The 22,192-nt window shown below is 40.8% G+C and overlaps 1 protein-coding gene and 1 long non-coding RNA gene across 2 annotated transcripts in view; one reads left to right on the forward strand and one right to left on the reverse strand.

Annotated features, from left to right (window-relative positions):
* The window catches only part of TTC23L (tetratricopeptide repeat domain 23 like), a 33,076-nt gene extending 16,647 nt beyond the window's left edge, over nucleotides 1–16,429 (reverse strand). Inside the window, exons 1-7 of the mRNA XM_053598885.1 lie at nucleotides 16,362–16,429; nucleotides 12,827–13,019; nucleotides 11,455–11,578; nucleotides 8,913–9,069; nucleotides 7,523–7,648; nucleotides 3,708–3,885; nucleotides 1,681–1,789 (exon numbers count right to left, since the gene is read on the reverse strand). Coding sequence (XP_053454860.1) covers nucleotides 1,681–1,789; nucleotides 3,708–3,885; nucleotides 7,523–7,648; nucleotides 8,913–9,069; nucleotides 11,455–11,578; nucleotides 12,827–13,019; nucleotides 16,362–16,429 — 955 coding nt within the window. The remainder of the gene's footprint in view (nucleotides 1–1,680; nucleotides 1,790–3,707; nucleotides 3,886–7,522; nucleotides 7,649–8,912; nucleotides 9,070–11,454; nucleotides 11,579–12,826; nucleotides 13,020–16,361) is intronic.
* A 1,660-nt stretch (nucleotides 16,430–18,089) lies between these two features.
* Nucleotides 18,090–20,019, forward strand: LOC128586532 (uncharacterized). The gene is made up of 3 exons (XR_008380255.1): nucleotides 18,090–18,434; nucleotides 18,668–18,769; nucleotides 19,024–20,019. It is a non-coding gene; the product is annotated as an uncharacterized LOC128586532 (long non-coding RNA).
* Nucleotides 20,020–22,192: the final 2,173 nt, after the last annotated feature.

Raw genomic sequence — 22,192 nt, forward strand, 5'->3', positions numbered from 1 at the left:
AAAAAAAAAAAAAAATTGCACATATTTACAAATAGATTAAATTTTTTTATAATCACAAAGACAACTTTGTAAAACTCATATATAGAATATATGCACCATGAGTATATATAAGAAGATTTTCAAAAGAGAAAGATGACTAGCTGAAAAATGAGGAATCAAAAAGTTTTAAATAGACATTCATGGTTAAGAAAATAATTAAAATATCAAAAATTCTGCAAACTGGCAGTACCTGTAACTCAGTGGGTAAGGGCGCCGGCCACATATAGCAAGGCTGGAGGGTTCGAACCTAGCCCAAGCCAGCTAAAACAACAAGGACAACTGCAACAAAAAAAAAATAGCTGGGCATTGTAGTAGGCGCCTGTAGTCCCAGCTACTTGGGAGACTGAGGCAAGAGAATAGTTTAAGCCCAAGAGTTGGAGGTTGCTGTGAGCTGTGACGCCACAGCACTCTACCAAGGGTGACATAATAAGACTCTGCTCAGGGCGACAGCTTGAGACTCTGTCTCAAAAAAAAAAAAAATTCTACAAACTGAAAAAACTATTCACTTAATGACATGGATAATACAAGCATTGAAAAACGTAGGATGCAAAACTTTCTAATTTTCTTTCTTTCCCTCTCCTTTAACTGGAAAACAACATGCATTATAATGGATTACTTTTTTTGTTTGTTTTTGAGACAGAGTCTCAGTATGTTACCCTCAGTAGAGTGCTGCAGTGTCATAACTCACAGCAACCTCAAACTCTTGGGCTCAAGTGATTCCCCCTTGCTTTAGCCTCCCAAGTAGCTGGGACTACAAGTGTCTGCCACACACTTGGTTATTTTTTAGAGACAGGGTCTCACTCTTGCTCAGGCTGGTCTCGAACTCCTGAGCTCAAGCAATCCACTCACCTCACCCTACCAGAGTGCTAGGATTACAGACATGAGCCACATGCCTAGTCCAAAATGGATTACTTTTATAAGCAGAGAAAGTAAACATTTTTTAAATGTTCAAATTATATACTTCACAAATCCTAAATTCTTCCTGATAGGCCATTAAATGCATCGGTGTTCATTAATTTGATAAAAACAGAGCTGAGAATGATACACCATCCTGTGAATACACAGTTCATTTGTGTCTCTCCTAAAGTTAGCCACTTTCAAAAAAGATGACCTTGCTGGACAAAGAACTATTATTGTTGAAGGATAAGTTAATCATTTGGGTTTCCTCTGGAACTCCAGTATCCTGGGAATATAGGTCAAGAAATTTCTAAACCTCATCTCTTGTAAAAGAGAGGAAAGACTCAAGGAGATTTAGAGTAGAAGAGGAGGAGTAGAGAAACCAATGCTTTTCTCCTTTATCACTGGATTTCCTCATCAACCAGTACTTCACAGGTCACACTCATAAGTGTGTGCAATCTCTACTATTTATGAGGGTGATTTTTGCTGAGTTTTTAAGGAAATAGAAATCAGATTTTTTTTTTATTTTTGGTTCTGATGTTCCCACTAATTTGGGGGATATTATCAGGTTTAAATTCATGTGTAACTGACTTCATAGGAAAACCTGACCAGCGTAATCTTTGCACTAAAGGCACAAATAGATAATTATAATCTCATTTATAGTGGACGATTTGACAAAGTGCTTCCCTCAGGTGGCTGGGAAATGATGATAAGCCTAACTTCAAGGGCAGCTTGTCCACCTACCTTTGTGCTGGGCTTCTCCAGACATGGCATAAGCTTTAGCTAGTAATGCGCTTATCTCCGCGGTTTTAGGGCTAACTTCAGTGAACAAAGAAACACAGATAGAATAAGCCTGGAATAAACAACATTATGAAAAGGTAAGTACACAAATGAATGTTTCACTGTGGACTTTCTAGTAGTTCCCATAGAATTGCTAGTTGATTGAAAGCCAATATATAGCTAACCATGGAGTTGGATGAGAGATGAGTTGACTCCCAGGCCTGCCACCTGTTAGCTTGAAGAAAGTAATTTTGCCTTCACATGAGAAGCAATATATAGTTCCTACTGATTACGGTTTGAGAAAGATGGAGATGGTGGATGTATACATAAAGCACTGGGCACAGTACCTATCACACGGTAAGTTCTCAATTAATGTTAGTTAGAAATATTTCTATTAGGTTTCATAGCAAAAATAAAACCATCATCTTAGCTGTTTCTCAAGAGTTCAGTCTCAAAGCAGTCTTGTAAAGCATGGATCCTACAGCCACAGTGCCTGAGTTTTCCATCCCAGCTCAGCCACTTACTGTCACATAAGGCAAGTCTTCTTAACCTCTTCTAATGTAAAACATAGATGATTAACAGCAATTGTCACAGTTACTGTAAATATTAAATCAATTTATGTAAACTCTTTAGAATACTACCTGGCATATATATTATAGTAAGCACTAAAAAAGTAAAAGATTTTGTTATTTTCATTTGTGCTAAACTGTAAAGTATAAGAAAGAATAAAAAATATCTAGTCTGTACTCACCAGCAACAAAAGAACAACTTGCACTTCATATTTTATGGGCCAAACACTGTGAGGTCTTTCAAAGAGCTGAAGGGATTAGCAGACAACATTTTGGAGCCAGGACACAGGGCAGAGTTGTTATCAGTACAGGCTTGAGAGCCAAATTTTCTGAGTTCAAATCCTGCTCTACTACTTGTTAACTGTACAACTTCAGCTGAATTACTACAACTCTCTGTACTTGACTTCTTTTCATCCTTAAAATGAGATAAAATAATAATGCTACCTACTTTATAGGGCTATTATATGAACTGAGTGAATCAATATATCCTCAAGAGCACTTAACAAAATGATTCCATAAATTTTGATTCCTATTTTTTGGTGTTTCTAGGAAATTCTGGCATTTACTGTTTTATCCATTCTGACCTAACCACTGCTGTACGAAAGTCTTAAACACAAAAAAGTCTGACTTTCTCTGTAAACAATGGGCTCCTTATTTTCAGAGCAGCATTCCCTTATGTTTCTCCATTGTGTGATATTTATAATTTTTATAGGATTGTTTGCAATGCCTTTTCCTAAGTATCCATTTTCAGGTATCCCAGATTGCATTACACCCTTTCTATGATTCAGGAAACTCACTTTTTGACCTGTTTGTCACTGTGGAAGGTACCTTAAGTCATAAGCAGCATTCTCATTGAAAGAATGAGATTTAAACAAAAACAAAAGGTGGATTTACCCAGCAGTTTCAAGTACATGATAAAAGTACCCTAAACTGTTATCATATGATAGACTCAACATTCTTTCCTACGTTTTGTTTTGGTTTCCCCGGGGCATTTGTCAAGTTAGTTACCTCCAAGTGAAACATCCTTTTATTAGTTTAACCTTAGATTTGGAAATATAATCTGGCTAGATTAGTTTTAAAAACAAATGACATAATTATACTAAAATACCATGATTTTTCATTTAAAGGCCCTTTGTGTTTCAGTTTCCCCTATGTCTTTTTTCTTTGGAGTAGACTCACACTTGGATTCTTCTTGCCACCACCTACAGAGATGAGAAGGGGAGCCGGGAGGGCAAATGTTATCTACAGGTCAAATGACACAGCAGGTCCACCACCTGAGTCAGTGCTCTCTACCCACGTTGACAAAGGTTGACAAAGAGCTCCTGTGTGGATTTAGAGGGAAGTGAGGATTAAAATAGAATGGATTACCTGACCCTGAAGCCAATAAGACCACCTAGCCTGGGCCTCAGCATACCCACCAACCTGATGCAAGTACTGGATGGCCTGGTCATGGTTCCTCCTCAGCTGTTCAATCTGAGCAATTTCCTCATATAGACTAATCAGATCTGGTGTCCTATCACCTTTGGCAGCAACAACATCGCCAATCGCCTTTTCAAAGTATGCCAGAGCTAGATTCAGCCTGTGGATGGCCAAGGAGGCTCTACGAGAAAAGAATGAAGGTGGAAAGTCATAGCGGCCATTTGCTTTGCAGATACAAAAGGATAATTCTAAGAACTAAAGAATTTGGCCTTCATAGGCCAATAATTTGGGTGGTTGGCTAAAATCCACCGTTACTGTAAATAAACTATTTCCTGCAGTTTATCCACCAGTTTCACTGACTACCACTTATTAAACCCATTAATATATCATGATATCATCTCATTTTATAAAAAAGCAGACGGAAAACATGACTTCCAGTAATTCACAAGATGGGATAATTTACCCATAAACATAGACCTTCTAAAAATCAAAATTTTATTACCTCTGGTTCCCTCTCTTTCAGGCCAAAGAAAGTTTCTGCTTTGTTTTATTTAATTTAGTTTGGCTTATTCCTCCTCAGTTAAAAATGAGAGAATACAGAAAACAACATAAATATCCACTTCAAAGGGAGTGGTTCATTAAATCATGGCACAACACACAATAAAATTCTTCTGAAACATTAAAATCATGTTTTCTTTTTAGACTAACAATATGAGGAGATTTAAAACGTGCTAAGTGAAAAAAGTAAGACAAAAAAACTGCACTCAAAATATAAGAAAGCTAGATAGATTAATCAATCTCCAAAATATTCACAGCAGTTATGTCTGGATGGTGGTATTAAAATTGACTTTTATTTTCTCTTTCATACCTGTCTGTATTTTCAAAATTTCTACAACAAAATTGGGAACGTAATTTTTTTAAGGGTTGGATAAAACATCATCTCATTGAGGTTTATCTTTCTAGAGGTAGCAAGGCAAAATGAGAACACAGGTAGTTTAAAGCCAGTCTGACAGTTATCAAATTCCAGGAACCTACACTTTCTTCCAAATAAACTATAGTGAAACATAGCTACATTGCAAGGTTGTTGTGAAGTGTTAAGTATTATATGAAAAATAAGTAAAAATCACCTAACACACAGTAGATATACAGTCAATATAATTTCCCCCTAATCTTCATATTCCCAAATTAAAATAAAAATGTATTTGTGATGGTCAGGCACAGTAGTTCATGCCTATAATGTCAGCACTTTGGTAGGCCAAAGCAGAAGGACCACTTGAGGCCAGAAGTTTGAGACTAGCCTAGGGAACACAGCAAAATCTCATCTCTACAAAACATAATAAGCTTTGCACAGTGACAGTATTATAGCCAATGATGTTTATCCGAGTGTGATTACTGTAGCTGTAGTTTTGTAAAACTTTTACAAAACAAAATATAAAACAAAAAGTGTATATGTATGTGTGTGTGTGTGTGTGTGTGTGTATGAGAGCTGGGCAAGGGTAACACACACCCGTATTACTGGAAACTGTAAAGGCTAAGCATGAGAATTGCTTGAGCCCAGGAATTCAAAGCCAGCCTGGGCAACACAACAAAATCCCAGTCTCTAAAATTTTTTTTAAAAATTAGAAAAAAATATATTTGTGTATATAAAATTATGAGGCATTTTAGTTACAGTTACAACTTTTTTAAAGTTGTAACTGAAAGATTTACCTTCCCCTGAAGATTAACTATAAGAACACTGGTATGTCACATGATAATTTTTTATAAAAATAATTTTTTGATCAATGAGACCAATTGTTTCCCTTGCCCATAAGAACATAAATTATAGAATTATAATGGCTTTCATCAAGAGCTTATAGGGAGGCTCAGCGCCCGTAGCACAGTGGTTACAGCATCAGCCATATGCACCGAGGCTGGCAGGTTTGAACCCAGCCCGGGCCAGCTAAACAATGACAATTGCAACAAAAAAATAGCCAGGCTTTGTGGTGGGTGCCTGTAGTCACAGCTGTTTGGGAGGCTGAGGCAAGAGAATCACTTAAGCCCATGAGCTTGAGATTGCTGTGAGCTGTGACGCCACAGCACTCTTACCAAGGGTGACACAATAAGACTCTTGTCTCAAAAAAACCCCGAGCTTATAGGGAGATATTAGCAAGGTATCTGGCCTGAACAATCTTGCCTTAGTTTCTCTATACTTAAAATGAAAAAGGTACTTGCCCTTCCTAGGTATTTGATCAATATCATACAGAACTCTCTGTAGGGTAGATGAGCTATGGATTCAGATGCCCCAGTTACAATCCTAGGTATTAGTTCTGTCACCTTGAGTTAGTCTTTCTGTGCCTTAATGTTCTTATCTATAAAAGTAAAATAATAAAACTACTACCTTCACAAGCTGTACTGAGGAATAAGTGAAACAAATTACATAAAGCATTTACAACATTGTCTAGTATGTAGATTAGACCTAGTAAGCACTCCAACACTTAGAATAGCACATGCACAAAACCGGTATTTGATAAATATTGTGGGCCAGACATGGTGACTCACGCCTATAATCCTATCACTCTGGGAGGCAAAGGCAGGACGATCAGTTAGGCCAGGAGTTCAAGACCAGCCTCAACAAGAGTGAGATCCTATCTCTACTAAAAATAGAAAAACTAGCTGGGCATGATGGCATTTACCTATAGTCTCAGCTACTCGGGAGACTGAGGTAGGAAGGTCACTTGAGCCCAAGAGTTTGAGGTTGCGGTGAGCTATGGTGAGGCCACTGCACTCTAGCCTGGACCACAGAGCAAGAATCTGTTATTCATTCATAAATAAATAAATAAGTACCATGAAATGAAATGAGCACTGGTATTTTTTGAAAAAAGAATAAGGTTATCTTTCATAAGAGGCAGAAAAGCTGTAGCTACTGCCCTATGTGACAGGAATAGACATTCACCAGACTAATTTATGGCCTTATGGATTTAAGTTTGATTTAGCTCTGAACATTCCAACATCTCCCAGTCATTTCCCGTTTGACTTCAGATTCATGGCTGTTTAGAGAAGGCGGACATAATGCTTGTGTTTAACTTACTTACCAGTCAGATGTCTTACTGCACCAAAGCTTACAGTTTTAGAAACAGACTGCTTTCAAGGATGTGAAGATATTTGAAAAATCTAGGAAACATTACTTTTTTTTTTACTTCGGATAACATTTTAGGTAGGCCCATTCTCATTTCTAAATATTGCACTTCTCAGAGGAACCTTAACTCAACAGCAAAACAGTTAAGTCTTGTTCTGGCTTGAACAATCCACAAACTTTGTTTACATATGGAACAGAACTTTCCTTTAAAACACACGCACTGTGCATAGCTTTCATAGCCTCCAATTGTCCTCATTAAGTATTTCTTCTTCATTTGTTAAGATGTCACATGTAATGACAAAAGTAGGCGGCAATTCAGAAAAAAAAAAAATACTAGAATAAGCATGAGAGGCAGCTTAATGAACAGCGAAGAGTCCATGAGTTCAGGTCATGGATCCAACACTTAGAAGCTGTGTCATCTTGGACAATTTGTTTAACTTCAGCTTCAGTCTCCCTGGTCTCTCTTTAATGGAATAATGAACATACCAACTACCTCAATGTTGTTGTGGGGATTAAACGGGCAGAGCACAAAGTGCTGAGAGCACAGTATGCGCATTTGGTAATTAAGAGCCCCCTTAATTATTGTTTGAGTTTCTGGGTTTTTTGTTCTAAATACTTTTTACCCTTACATAGAGTACAGGACAATCATGTAACTCCAAACCACATTCATATAATCCTGAGCTTCTTCAAGCCCAGATCTCACCTGCCCAAAGCAACTGTTAGGTCTTTCTCTGAGACTTGCAATCCACAAATGCCTGCCTTACGGAACTCTTTCAGTTCCTTCAGGTTTCTCGCTGCCTTCTGTAGGTTGAAATAGGCCTCTCTGCCAGTGAAACAGTCAAGGAGAATGCCAGGCACACAAGCCAACTGCCACTGCACAGGGACAGCAGTTGATAAGAGAGCAAAAGAGCCCCTTGGAGAAATAAAGCAATATTTGAAAGTAGGTACTTAACTATTACATGAAAAATTCTTTTGAAAAGGAGTAGGACCTTGAATTTCCTGTGGTGGTGGGCTGGAGGGAGAGGTGATTGTTTGCAGGAGTGAATGGAAACTGTAAATGACACTGGATTTCCTTCAGAGGTATCTACTGCATGACAATAGTTATTCATTTTCCCCAAGTTGGTCCCTATGAATGTAATAGAGAGGAACTAATTATACTGAAAGGGAATTTCTGGGTCATTCAGAAAGTCCAAACAAAGCAGGTTTTTGGCCAGAGGCAAATAGCAGAAAATAAAATCCCCTTAATTCCCAAATATCCTTCTATTTCCCACATTTTTAATAGCTCCCCCCAAGGGTATAACAGAGGCTATATAGCACGTGTTGCAAGTTGACTATTAGGAACAAAAAAATAGAAAAGGGGATGTGAAGAGAAGAGACTAAGGGCAAGTGGACTCAAAGAGTGCTCAGGACTATTCATGAATATGAAATGCCAACTATCTTCCCAGTGGGGATGGTACCAAAAGGCTGTCAGAAACTACAAACTTTTTGAGGAGAGGCACATACAATAGTTCCCCTCTGGGGATCTGGAGAACTACTCGGTTAGTCTACTCTGCTTGGCCTCTCACCTCACAGGCAGTATTCTCAATAGCATTTCCAAAAAGGAAAATGATAATGAGTTATTACACTAGTGGTTTTTAGCTGTACATTTCAATCAAAGGGGTAGGGGCCAAGCAAAAGTAATTCTTAAAGCTCCCCAGGGGATTAAAACATGCTGGCTAGCTTGACAAACTGCTTTAAATGACCACCTATCTCTCCATTTCTATACTGCCACTGCCACTACCACCACTGGCATCCTGTTTACTAATACTGATTTTTGAGCAGGATAGACTCACAAAACCTTCAGGTGGCTCGGGGATGTTTTGTTTAGTCAGATCCCTCCCATAGCTCAACACAAAAGATTATCTGAACAGGCATAGAAGCAAACCTCATACTTTTCTAAATGGAAATGAGAGGCTTGTGGAGGGGGCCCAGACTTTGGAATAGAGCTACAGGGTCTTGGTTCCATCTCTCACCCTCCTGTATGAAAGATGACCAATCTGGCAGGTGGGACTTGTGGCCCCAGTCACTAAACTCAGCTGGGAATGGAAGGATATTGGTTCTGCAGGAGCCAGGCCACCCCCAGAGTGTAATAGAGCATGACCAGAGCTTCCAGAATTTCTCTTTTCTCCTTGTGTGAGGTCATGTTGGCCTTCCAGGTCAACAGTGTGTTCTTGGCAGACTCAGCATGCTTCTTAGCCTGAACTGGGAGGCCTGTTAGAGGATGGGTAACAAGAAGAAAGACATTAAAAAGGCACATTTCAATCAAAACATTCATGGGAAATGTGGGGGAAAGGTGGGCAGTACAGCTGCCATATGGTCTATAGTATTTGTTCCTAACTCTGGCTGTGAATAAAAAGTATTGGAAATGCTTGTAAAGAAAGTAGATTCCTGGGTCTATGTTCTGACTGAGTCTAGAGGAGTGGGGTTCAGGAATCTCTAATTTAACTAGCTTCACAAGTAGTCCTCCTGGCTGTCAACCTCAGTTTGCAAATCATGGATAGAGACTCAAGTGGAAGCTAAGTATCCTAGCCCCAATTTTGCCGCTAATGGCATGTGACCTTTTCAACCTATAAAGCTTCTCTACCCTCCAAATGTCAAATGACAAAAATAATTGAAGAAACTGTCCTTTGCCAATCACATGGAAAAAGTCCAGGAACAGAGTAGGTTATGCCATAGAGTACTGTGCTTTGAGCTTTCTGGTAAAGGCATTACATAAATACAAAGGCTTATGAATGCAATTACTTCCTTCTGGGGATTTTTTTTTTTCAATCCATGATGAAGCTGGTGATACTAATTGGTCACACATAGATGTAAAAAGAATCCAATTGCTAAATGCAGTGAGGGTCTTCCCTAAAAGACAAAAACAATACTAAATTCCAACTAGACAGAACTGTGGAAGGAATTCCCCTCCCCTTTTTTTAAGATTTTAAAATATAAACCCTGTGTCTAGGGCTGACTTTCCACAGTTCACAGTGACGGAGCTATTCCCCTCCACAAAAAACCCTGACCTATAAGCTGGTCTAATGGTTTAGCACCAGTTTCCCCTCAGACTTGCACTGTTGTCAAAAGTGAGGGGCAGCCCTCTTTCCTATTGTACTCCGTTTCTTTTCTCCCTAGTTTTCTAACTGAAAGCTGATGTTCCTGGTCACTTACATGAGTCTATCTGAGTTAACAGAGGCAGACGTGGGAGCACTCAGTTTACAGCCTGGTCACGTCAGAAAAGGAAAAAGGGCAACAGAGAGTGTACTATCCTATTTTTTTTCCTCTCTCCGGAAAATGATAGTGTCAGGTGTTCATTTTCAGCCCTCTCTCTGCAGGAACATAGGGGCTGCTAAGCACATTCATCTCTGCCAAGTAGGCCACTGTACCCCTAATCCTCACTTTACACCCCAGCCCCCATTCCACACAGCTCACCCTGCCTTTGGCCCTTGAAGCCTAGTTTCACAGCATGGGTGCAAGTCAGTGGCAACAAGGATAATTTTAAACAACTTGCCTTTGCTGCCTACAGCCCTCAAGTGTTCTAAAAGTGCCTGACCTCCTTAGTGAGCGACCTCCTTAGCAAGTTACAATCCATGATGAAGCTAGTGTCATACACCAAAGGAAAGGACACAAAGCCTTCCCTGGGGAAGCTCTAAAAGTGATCCAGGTCCCTCTTCCCTTTTGTAGCCATCACCAAAGTGCCAGCAGCCAAAATGAAGTTCAATCCTTTTGTAAGTTCTGAGCAAAGTAAAACCAGAAAACACGTTTCAAATGAACCTTCCCAAATTTGCAGAAGCTCTTTCCAAAGAGCTGAGACAGAAGTACAATGTATAATCCATGTCCATCCAAAAGGATGACGAAGTTCAGGTTGTATGAAGACACCACAAAGGCAGCAAACTGGCGCTGACTTCCACGGAAGTATATGCAGTGCACACAGGAGGACATGGCCAGTCAAGGAACAGAGGGTCTAGGGTTGGCCATGTCCCTGGTTCCAGAAATGTCCTTTTGCCTCCATCTGTCAATAAATATTAAACTCCTACTACAACATTTCTACCCTCCTGAAATTTTCACTTGGGTTTAAGTTTTTGCAAATAAATTCTTACCTTATTCTTATACTCCTTTCCTGAAGCACCATTTCTCCAGGACAATGGCCCTGCCTTCACTAAGCCAGACCTTCGAAGAACTTGAGTTCTATTCCTACAATTCAAGTAATATTACCAGCTCTGTCCCCTGGTGCTGAGGACACGCCCTGTCCTATTCTTTCCCTGTTGACCTCTTGACGAGACTGCCTGATACTGAACCTTTGCCCACGGTGCTTCCATGTCCTCATCCATAAACTGAGAATAGTAACTGTATCTCTCACCACGGGATATTATGAGGTCTAAATGACACCAGCGTGGCACAAAATACCCACTAAATCACCATCCGTGTTATCATTATTACTAAGATCTGTGCCACACTGTCTGTCTCTTCCATGGACTCTCCCTTCTCCTGATGAAGTGTGAACTAGAGACAGAAAAGGGCCTTCCCCGCCATCCCTGCCCTCACTAAGGTTGTGTAGGCTCAGCTCAGCCTTCACAGGCTGCCCACCCGGACCCAGCTGGGGAAACCAAGTACCTCTTAGTGTCAGGTAGCCATAAGCTAGGCTGACCAAAGCCTGTGCACACTTCCAGTGATTTTCCCCAAAAATAATCCGAGAAAGGATGACACATCGAATCAGTTCCCTGTTTGCTTGGGTATTCTGTAGAGAGCAAGTAAGTCATTACGCTTTTTAGAAAGAAAGAAAATCTCCAGCACATCACATAAACTTATTATCACTGGAATGTAGAACTACATTTACCTGCCATCTTTTTTCTCTTCTCTTTCCTCTGCATCCCTTGTTCTATCCATCAAGTCCAGCTGGGTCTACCTCACTCCTAAATCTAAAACCAAGCTCTTCCCCTCATTTCTGCCAGGGGTATCTGCTATAAGCTACCCTCACCTTTTCTGGCCTGGCCACAGCACTTCTTTCAAACTATTTCCACACTGATCCCAAAAGCCTACTTTCTTCCTGATAGCCAAAGGGACTTTTAAAAAATTTTTTTAAACTTTTTAAAACTTTTTCTTTTATCATGAAAAGTTTCAATATACAAAAATAGCCAGCATGAAGACTGATTCTGTGCTGTACCAGTTATCTACTCATGGTCAGTCTTGTTTCTTATCACGCCTCATTCTTCTGCCCTTGCCTTCTATTATGTTGAAGCAAATCGCGGACATTCTATTGTTTCCTCTATAAACATTTCCTGAGTATCTCTAGCAAATATGGAAACTTAACTGCAAAATCATTACTTCACCAAAATACTAGCAATTCCTTACAATTAAATATCCAGTCTCATATATCTAATAAATCATGTTTTGGAAGCAGACTGGTGCTTATTCAAGTTAGGAAAGTCAATGTCTTGCTATCTTATGTTCCTGGATTTTGAACGTTGTTTCTTACATCCTTGCTCTGAGATTCCACTTCCCAAGTCTTTCACTTGCCCTTCGACCTCTAATTTCCGGCCCCTTGGTTTGTTCATGATTCTACTATAACCACAGGCATGTTAGCCACATCCTCACCAGGCCTAAGCCTGGACCTATGTGACTCCCTTTGTTCTCAGCCCCTACCTTACTATCCTGGCCCTGTTGTTACCCAAGAGATATCCTGAAACCTTTCAGGAGTATTATTCGTTTTTTGATTTTTAAAATTAAAGGTAATCAAAAATCTATAGAAGGAGCTAAATGTTAATTTTTAGTTTAAAGCTTGGAGCCCAAATATTCCAAGGAAGAACGACCAGAGAGCCAAGCATGGAACCAGAAGGCGGGCCCTTCTTACCCAAAAAGAAACAGAACATCTTCCTGTGCTTTGTGTGCTTCAGTCTGCATTTAAAGTTTCTCTAAATAGTGGACATATTTCTTTTTTTTTTTCTTAATGGGAACAAAACCCTAGTGAATGTTTTGTTTGCTTTACCATTTTTTCCTTAATTAACTGAGCACTTTTCTTCTGGCATTGAAGTAACTTGTCTTTGGGAAGAAACATACAGTCTGTGTCCTCCTCCTCCCCTTCCTCCTCAGATTTAGTTTCTTCTTCACTCTCTCCAGAACCACAAGAGGAATATAACACATCTGTTTGCTGGTGTGATGGGATCTTGGTTTCCTGTGACCTGTGGATATAAAGGGGTCAGGATTTCACCTTTGCCTTTCGAAAACAGGATAAAATCAAAGGTTTTAGTTTGTTCTTTCTTTGTTTCTGAGTCTTCTTTGCCTTCTGGCATGTAAATTCCACCGGGCAGAGGCTGAGCCTCATTTATTTCTAAAACCCTGATACCTGGCCCACAGTAAAAACAAATAACAGCTTGTTAAATGATGAACAAATGAATGAAAAAGAAATCTTTACGATATTTGAAAAGTACTAAGGAGAGAGGAAATATGTGGCAAGAGCTCATAACTTAAGAAAACTAACAACAAAATTTAGTCCCTCAAAATAGAAAATTTTGCTAATGATGCATATTTCACAGACCTACAACAGAAGATAAATGTATTGGGAGTCACCAAAGAAATTGCTAATTATGAATATTAAAAATTATAATCCCTAAATATTTTAAATCAAGCCTTCAATGAAATTAAGCTAAGACCAAGGCAGCAAGCATCAACAGCAAGAACCTCAAAGGCATGAGAAAGATTGAGGTCTTGACAAATTGAGAACGTAAAGGCCCGAACTAGCTTTTAACATCATCATAATAAAAGATAAGAAAGACGGCTAAAGAATATGGGCCAGTCAGCTATCTCAAAGGAGAAAAAGAATAGTCAGGTTGAATGAAGAGTCTGTCTGGCCAGACTTATAACTTATTCTATAAGCTGCCATCATAAATATGAATTCTGATTAGTAATATTCAATATGAATTACTTAATTATTTCGAAGATATTCTACTATGGACTCTACAGTTTTTGAACTTCGATTATTTTTTTTCTTGGCCAGGGCCAGGTTTGAACCCACCACCTCCAGTATATGGGGCCAGCGCCCTACACCTTTGAGCCACAGGCACTGCCCATGAACTTCAATTTTTTTTTTTTTTTGGTAGAGATAGTCTCACTTTATTACCCTTGGTAGAGTGCCATGATATCACAGCTCACAGCAACCTCCAACTCCTGGGTTTAGGCAATTCTTTTGCCTCAGCCTCCCGAGTAGCTGGGACTACAGGCGCTTGCCACAATGCCCAGCTATTTTTTTTGTTGCAGTTTGGCCAGGGCTGGGTTTGAACCCACCACCATAGGTATATGGAGCCGGTGCCCTAATCATTGAGCCACAGGCACTGCCCATGAACTTCAATTTTTATATTATAGCTATATAATCTTTAACCTCAAGATACTTTACGAAGTAGTACAGAATGATACTATCCAATATGGCAACCACTAGCCACATGCGGCTATCAAGCACAGGAAATGTGGCTAGTCTGAATTGAGATGTGCTGTAAATGTAAAATACACAGTGAGTTTCGAAGACTTTATAAAAACATAAAATATTTCATTAGTAACTCTGTATAATAATATTTTGGATATATTGAGAAAAGTAAAATGTAGTATTGTTATAGTATCACAGCAGCTCAAGGTAGTCACTGAAATAACTGAAACAAGCAAGCAAAGTTTTAGCAAGAAAAAAAGTTTATTAACGACTTGCACAGCAAGCTGGCCTTTCCTAGTGACCGTGTGCTCTGTGGAAAGCACAGTTTTGGGTAATTTACACAACTTTAAGGAGTATCAGCTGCTTCTTGGAAGTGTCTCAGAGTCTTAAGTCTGTTTTCAAAACAACCCACCTGCAAATTCGAAAACAAGCTACCTGCAAGATCTTGTTAACAACCCACCTGCAAGGGCTTGGTAACAACCCACCTAGTAAGGTCTTTTCTTAAAATTTATTTATTTATTTATTTTTTGTTTGGGATTCATTGAGGGTACAAAGAATTACAAAGGTTACACTGATTGCGTTCATTAGGTAAAGTCACTCTTGTAATTGTGTCCCACCCCTAAGAGGTGTGCCATACCCCTATACTTTTCCCCCATCCCTCATTCCCCTACCCCCCACCTTGTATTAAATCATCTACTGCCTTCATATTAGAATTAAGTACACTGGATTCTTGCTTCTCTATTCTTGTGATGCTTTACTATGCTCATCTTTAAGAATGTATTTCAACTCAATCCAGGTTAATACAAAAGATGTAAAGTCTCCATCTTTTTAATGGCTGAATAGTATTCCATAGCATACATATAGCAAAGCTTGTTAATCCATTCCTGGGTTGATGGGCATTTAGATTATTTCCACATTTTGGTGATTGTAAACTGAGCTGTGACAAACAGTCTAGTGCAAATGTTCTTATGATAAAATGATTTGTTTTCTTCTGGGTAGATGCATAGTAATGAGATCACCTGCAAGGTCTTAGTCAGACTCCTTCCTATACCAGCCCAGGTTAGCCTGACCCAGACCAATCCAAAATAGTCTAACCATATCTGTCACAGTCTACTCACATCTAGCTAGCTGCCTAACAGTTTTAAAATTAAGTCCTTCTGTTTTCATTTCACTTTTTAATATGGCTACCAGAAAATTTAAAATCACATATGTGGCTCACACTATGTTTCTATCTGAGGGCACCAGGATAAAGCAATAGTTCTCAGTCTTGGCAATGGAGACATTTTTGCTTGTCACAACTTGGGCAGCACTATTGGCATCTAGTGGGTAAATGACAAGAATGCTCCCAAACATGCTACAATACTTAGAACAACCCACCACAGCAAAGAGTTAGCTGCCAATCCAAAATATCAACAGTACAGAGGCTGAGAAACTCTGGTATACAGAATGGTTAAAAAATGGAGTCTGGAGTCAGAATGCCCAATTTGAATACCACTTACTAGCTGTGTGACTTTGGGCAAACAGCTTGACTTCTCTTTGATTCATATTCATCTATAAAAGTTAGTAATAACAGTACCACCCTCACAGAATTTTGGGGGGAATTAAATCAGCTAAGATATGTAATATATAAGCTAGTAGGTTGTAAGAAGTTTTATTTACTCATTGTCTTTTTTTTAATTGTAGAGACCCAATATTGCTATGTTGCCCAGACTGGTCTTGTACTCCTGGCTTCAAATGATCCTCTAGCCTGGGCCTCCCAAAGTGCTGGGATTATAGACATGAGCCACCCCATTCAGCTGCTTTATTTCAGAAAACCTAATTTATTCATTAACTTAGTTATAGTTAATTCTCTGACTTTACCAATCTTGTTATCTTTACTTTTTGTAATTTACAAATTTTCTTAAGTTAGGAAAAACATTATCTTCTATCTTGTATAAAATGCCATGAGACATTATGGCAGAATCATTTTTAAAACACAACACAGAAGCTTAGCCTTTTCTTCTGCATAAGATGTTTGCAAAGCCTCTCACCCAGGCTTGCCTTAAGCAGGAGGTTCTAGGGTTTCAGGCCAATGAATGTGATGTCAAACTTCTGTGATACTTACAGATGGAAGCAGAAGTCCCAGTCGGTGTCATTGCTAATAGTTGGGATGCGGATGGGGCTGGCTTGCATCTTCTTCCTACCAAGAATCACATGTAAGGGCAACTTTGGGAGGAAGACTTAGTTTATTCTATTTCCCCTCTCTTGGATGCAATTAATATTAAACTGAAGCTACTCAAATATATAACCCATCCAAAACCTATAACTGGACTATGCAAACTCACATGGAGATTCCTAGAAAGCAAAAATTAAAGACATTTCCAAATTAAATTTCTTTTCCCTAATTTCTATTCCATGTTACTTCTCCCTAGCCTTCTTTACCTCTCAAAGCCAGCACATTTACAGCTGCTGGATCATCAAAACTGGGGTCACCTACTCAGTTCAGGTATTGTTTTTGCAGGTCTGAAGGCAAGATGGACTTAAAGCAACCAGCTCTCAGCAATACATGAAGCAGGTCCCCGGTATTGGTTAATTTTCCTCTTTATCCCTGGGGCCATTTCACTATTTCAATAGGAGGTTCTACTAAAGGAGCTAAAACTAATGTCTATTTTGGTCCCTTCTGTTAGCTGATGGGGGATATGTTTGAACCTTATAAGAAAAATGTGATTTATAGGGGCGGCACCTGTGGCTCAGTGAGTAGGGCGCTGGCCCCATATCCTGAGGGTGGGGGGTTCAAACCCAGCTCCGGCCAAACTGCAACAAAAAATAGCCAGGCGTTGTGGCGGGCGCCTGTAGTCCCAGCTATTCGGGAGGCTGAGGCAAGACAATCATCTAAGCCCAGGAGCTGGAGGTTGCTGTGAGCTGTGACACTACGGTACTCAACCAAGGGTGACAAAGTGAGACTCTGTCTCTCCACAAAAATATATATATATATATATATATGATTTGATTACAATACTTGTGAAATTCAATCTTCAAGGCTTTCTCTGTTGCTTACATCAAATCCGGATCCAGTGCAGTTATTATTTACCGCATTAATACATTAACACTCCCAAGACGCTCCTCATTTCACCTACACAGTGTCACTCATTTCCCACTGAGCCCTGTGTAGCTTTCTCTGACCCAGAATCCAGAACACCTACTATCCGAAAATCGGAAGACAAGATTCACTAATTTCATTTCCTAAACACTCCTTTCAAACCTATGGCCAGAGCCAGAGGAGTTCTAACCTCTCAAACTCCTGAACCCAGTTCCTACGCGATTCCATACAGCCCTGAACACCAAACTTTGGCCCCTCTCTCGAGTACAAAGCGCTTCCTCCTTTTCTGCTGTTTTTCGGTGGTAACTTGGTAAACCCCGACGCCACATGCCGAGCGGCTACCTCCCTGCAGCCCAGGCTCAGTCCAACTGCACGTGCGGTGGCTGCAGCGAGGCCAGCACCGGCGTCCCACCCGGCGACAGCTGAGAAGTCACGCGCGGAACGAGCTCCCCGGCTCCCGTCAGGCGCGCGGCGCGGCTTCCTCGCACTGCGTCAGCGTCCTGGATCCGGGCGACCTCGGTCCGGCACCACAGCGGTGCCTCGCCGAAGCTAGACGGCCTCCGAGGTCGGACCTCCGCGTCCTGGGGCCCAACTTCCGGCACCGGAGCCAGCAAGGTCGCCTTGGACACAGAACGCCGCGGGCCGTCTGTGAGAGACTGTAGCCATGGCAACGCGGGGCACTTCCGGTCCGGGCCACGCGGTGCGCCAGGCACGGCCCTCAGCTGGCCCTTGGCTTCCCGGTCCGGCCTGGCCGCGCACGCGACCTGGGGCTCGTGCGCAAACTCGGTTCTGCTGCCCTGACTTGTGCGCTGATGTTGTATCTTCGAGGGCCTGACTTCTCGGAGATGAAAACGCAGTAAGAGAAGCTACATCCCACGGAAGGAAGAAAGAGAGCGCCGGGCTCCGCGACCCTGCCGGCCCCCACGTCGGCGGGCCGGGTTCAGCTCCAGCCCAGGCCGCCGCCCCCGCGCCCCGGCCCGCATCCGGAAAGCACCCTCGCGGCTTCTCTGGGTCCTGGCTTTCTGGGCCCCTGAAAGGGAGGAAAGGCTCAGATGGAGATGTTGACGGTGCCCGGCACAATCTGTGTTACCTCTCCCGGTAAGACTGGCTCTTAGGCACGGTTAGGAAAGCGGCTTGCAGGAAGTGAGTAGGGTAAGAATCTGCTAGTAGTTTGCAGTTCAGAGATAATTTTCGAGGGACATAACCCTAAATCATGCAGCCTTATAGTATTATTAATACTCCTTCATTGTCCGGAAATACAGTGGTAAGAACTGAAAATAACATCCTAAATTCCCCAACCAACTGAACAAACCTTCCCTTCTTAAATCAAGGGGACTCCAGAGAAACCTTAAAACCTGAGTTCCTGGCCGTGATGGGAGGTTGGACACACCTCTACCCTGTTCCTTTTGTGATTGAGACGCAACTGACCACAGGTAATGTTGAAAAAGATCTCAGAAGACTGATGAAATAGACTCTGGCAACAGTATACCAAATTAAAAACAAGACTTTTGGCAGTGCAAAACAAGGGTTAAGTCATCAACCCTATGTTTAAAGAATATGGCAAGTCAAGTTGGAGTGAATTGTCCCTCTTATTTTCAGAAAAGGGCAGACTAGCTAGGGAGAGAAGAAAAATATTTACTGAGAACTTGAAAGATGGTGTTTACATTTGGTGTTTGTTCTTTTCCAGCTCTGGGGTGAAAGTTCAATTGCCATTCATCCAAGACTGCCAAGAAAGCCTGGAGTTAGGTTGAAAGAGTGACTTAAATGAGTTTCTTTAAATATCTGTTAAGTAAAAGATGGATAATCTGTTAAAGTTTAAATCAGTCTCTTCAAGCTGCTGAGTCAAAATTTGGAAAGATCCCACCCTTTTTTATTCCCTTTTCCCTAAGAGAACCCTCAGATTGGAAAAATGATGAAAACAGTGAACTTGGTGTCAAGAAGTCAAGGTTCTGGTTTTGACTGTGTGACTTGGGACAAGAATCAATGGGTCTTAATTTTCTTACCTATACAGTGACATTATTTGTACTACTCACTTTTTAAAATTCCTTTCAGTTCCAGGATTCTGTGAGGGTAAACTGTAGATTTTTGTGATTCTATGAACAGTATCTTAGGGAATTAAAAAGAACGAACCTGTTACCTATTCTACAACACTTATTTCCCTTGCTCCTTAAGTTGGACTTCATTACATTAAATTGAAACGTTTTAGTGTTCTGTCATTTTAGGAAATGGCTAGCAGGTTGTTTCTAAAAATTATAGGTAACTTCTCTTTTCTAAACATTCGCTTTTGCTGGCCATTATGAAGGGAGGTACAGTAGCTGAACAGACATTGAATTCCCATTCTCAAAGTCAACACTCTGATTGTGCCTCCATTTAATTAGCTCTGAACAAAAGTAACGTAAAAGACCTTTGAAGACTCTTTAAAAGTTGCAAGTGTCTGTGATATTTTTTCTCCCATTGCCATCTTAACTCTCTCTCCCATACACAAACTTTGCTTGTAGTGCATGTGTGTTTAGGTTTGTTCATTAACACCAGAATGGAATACCACTAATCTGGGCAGATAGTGCTTTTACAACGTTAATTCACATTTCCCATCCTTGATCCTGAGGGAGAGAAGAGGTGAGTATTGCTCTTGCAGAAATTGCATAGAGGAAGCACGGGTAGAGGTTACCTCTAGACACTTAAAACCCCAAATCAAATGCGATTATCTCCAAACTATTCCAATCCCAGGAACTGTGAAATTTAAGAAAAAGGAAATCCAAATAAACTTTGTCCTGGAACACATCGTATGGACTCTCAAGACAGGTCTTGAAGGCCTACTCTGAGCTCCAATAGTATCCTGTTTACAGTCTCCTCATGACTCCCACCATGCTGTAATAGCAAGTTTCTGTTCACAAATTTCTCACATTCTCCACACATCTCTTCGTCCACACAGACAAAAATATCTATTGATTACCTTCTGTGTGCTGGATAATGTTCTAGGATTTAAGGAAGCAAAAGACAACAAAGATTTTGCTCTCCTGGAATTTACATTCTCCTAGGTAAAGAAAAACATAGAACTTGTAATAATGTGGTGTCTCTGCAAGTTAGAAAAACACACATAGATTAGGGAGTGGGCAGCAACCCGGTGTAAATTCAGAAAAAGCCTCTGCCTCCTGCTAGGCTAGACTCAGGTCCCTGCTAAAGAGTACAGCTTTGGGAACAGGGTGGGCTGGATTTCAGGACTCACTCCAGGTGAGCCACCTTATAAGGAAGTGATAAATGATATAAACAAAAATAAAACCAGGTAAGAGATCTAGAAAGCAGTGTGGTTGTACAGGGAGGTGTGTGCCATCTTACGTAGTATAGTTAAGGATGGCATTGAGCGGACCTAAAGGAAATGAGGGAGCAAATCACGCAAATATCTAGGAGAAGAATATCCTAAAATGTTAACGCCAAGTGCAAAGGCCCTGAAGCAGGAGCCAGCGTAACAGGTGAAAGAAAAGTACAAGTGTAATAAGAATGAGGAGAGAGGGCGGCGCCTGTGGCTCAGTCGGTAGGGCGCCGGCCCCATATACCGAGGGTAACGGGTTCAAACCGGGCCCCGGCCAAACTGCAACCAAAAAATAGCCGGGTGTTGTGGCGGGCGCCTGTGGTCCCAGCTACTAGGGAGGCTGAGGCAAGAGAATCGCTTAAGCCCAGGAGTTGGAGGTACTGTGAGCTGTGTGAGGCCACGGCACTCTACCGAGGGCCATAAAGTGAGACTCTGTCTCTACAAAAAAAAATAAAAAAAAAAGAATGAGGAGAGAGAGAAGAGACTGAGTTAGTGAAGGAACAGGGCATCAGGTCATGAAAGGCCTTTTAGGCATCCATCCATCTAATGCTGACTACCTACAAGGTGGCAGTGCCCATGTGATCAGCTATGAATTCCTTGTGAGTAGGAGCTGTTACCACCATTGAGGTCTTGGCATTCAGCACAGTGCCTGACACAGCATAAATGTTCAATGACATTTTGTAAATCATGAATCGCCTTTAGGGACCCCATTAATAGAGATTCTGGCTCCCTGTATCAGTTTCCTATTGTTATAACAGGTCACCACAAACATAATTCTGGAGGTCACTAGTTTGAAATGGATATCACTGGGTTAAAGACATGATGTCTGCAAGGGTGGCTTCTTTATCTTCAAGGGATCCCTCTTGCTACATTGGGGCTACCTAGACAATCCAAAATAATCTTATTTTGAGGTCAGTTAGCAACCTTGATTTTATCTGCAACCTTAATTTTCTTGTCATGTTAATTTATTCACAGGTTGCATGTAACAAAATTATTCACGGGTTAGATTCACAGGTTCTGGAGATTAGGACATGGAGGCCTTTGGGAAGACTTACTCTATCAGAGTGATTAACATGATTTAAATACATGGGCTTAAAAATACACAGAGGTGACTCATAGGGAGCGCTTATTACCCATCTCTTCTGTTAGAAGCTTACATCATTTGACCAATTTCTGCTATTTTTCTCTCCCCTACATATGCTCCATTTTATAATCTGGTACATCTAGTTGTGGATCTTGAATATGCTGGGTCTTCGCATTTGAGGGCCTTGTTGTAATAAAGGTGCAAGAATAACTCTTCTCTCCTACTCACCTGCACCTTTTGACGCTTTACTCTCAAGGAAACTTTGCATCTGCTAAACTTAGTGTCCCCTCAACCGTTTCCTAAGTGCCACTATAGTCACCATCAGAATCAAGCTCTTGTTCTTTTCTCAAATATGCCACACATGCCTTTATAATGCTTGACAGGTCCACAGAGCTGGTAAACAGAAATGACTATCTCTAGCCTGTTGCTTTTTCCAGTTCATTCTTTGCCTTGCGGTCATTT

The sequence above is a fragment of the Nycticebus coucang genome, chromosome 1, assembly GCF_027406575.1.
Source record: "Nycticebus coucang isolate mNycCou1 chromosome 1, mNycCou1.pri, whole genome shotgun sequence".
Taxonomy (NCBI): domain Eukaryota; kingdom Metazoa; phylum Chordata; class Mammalia; order Primates; family Lorisidae; genus Nycticebus; species Nycticebus coucang.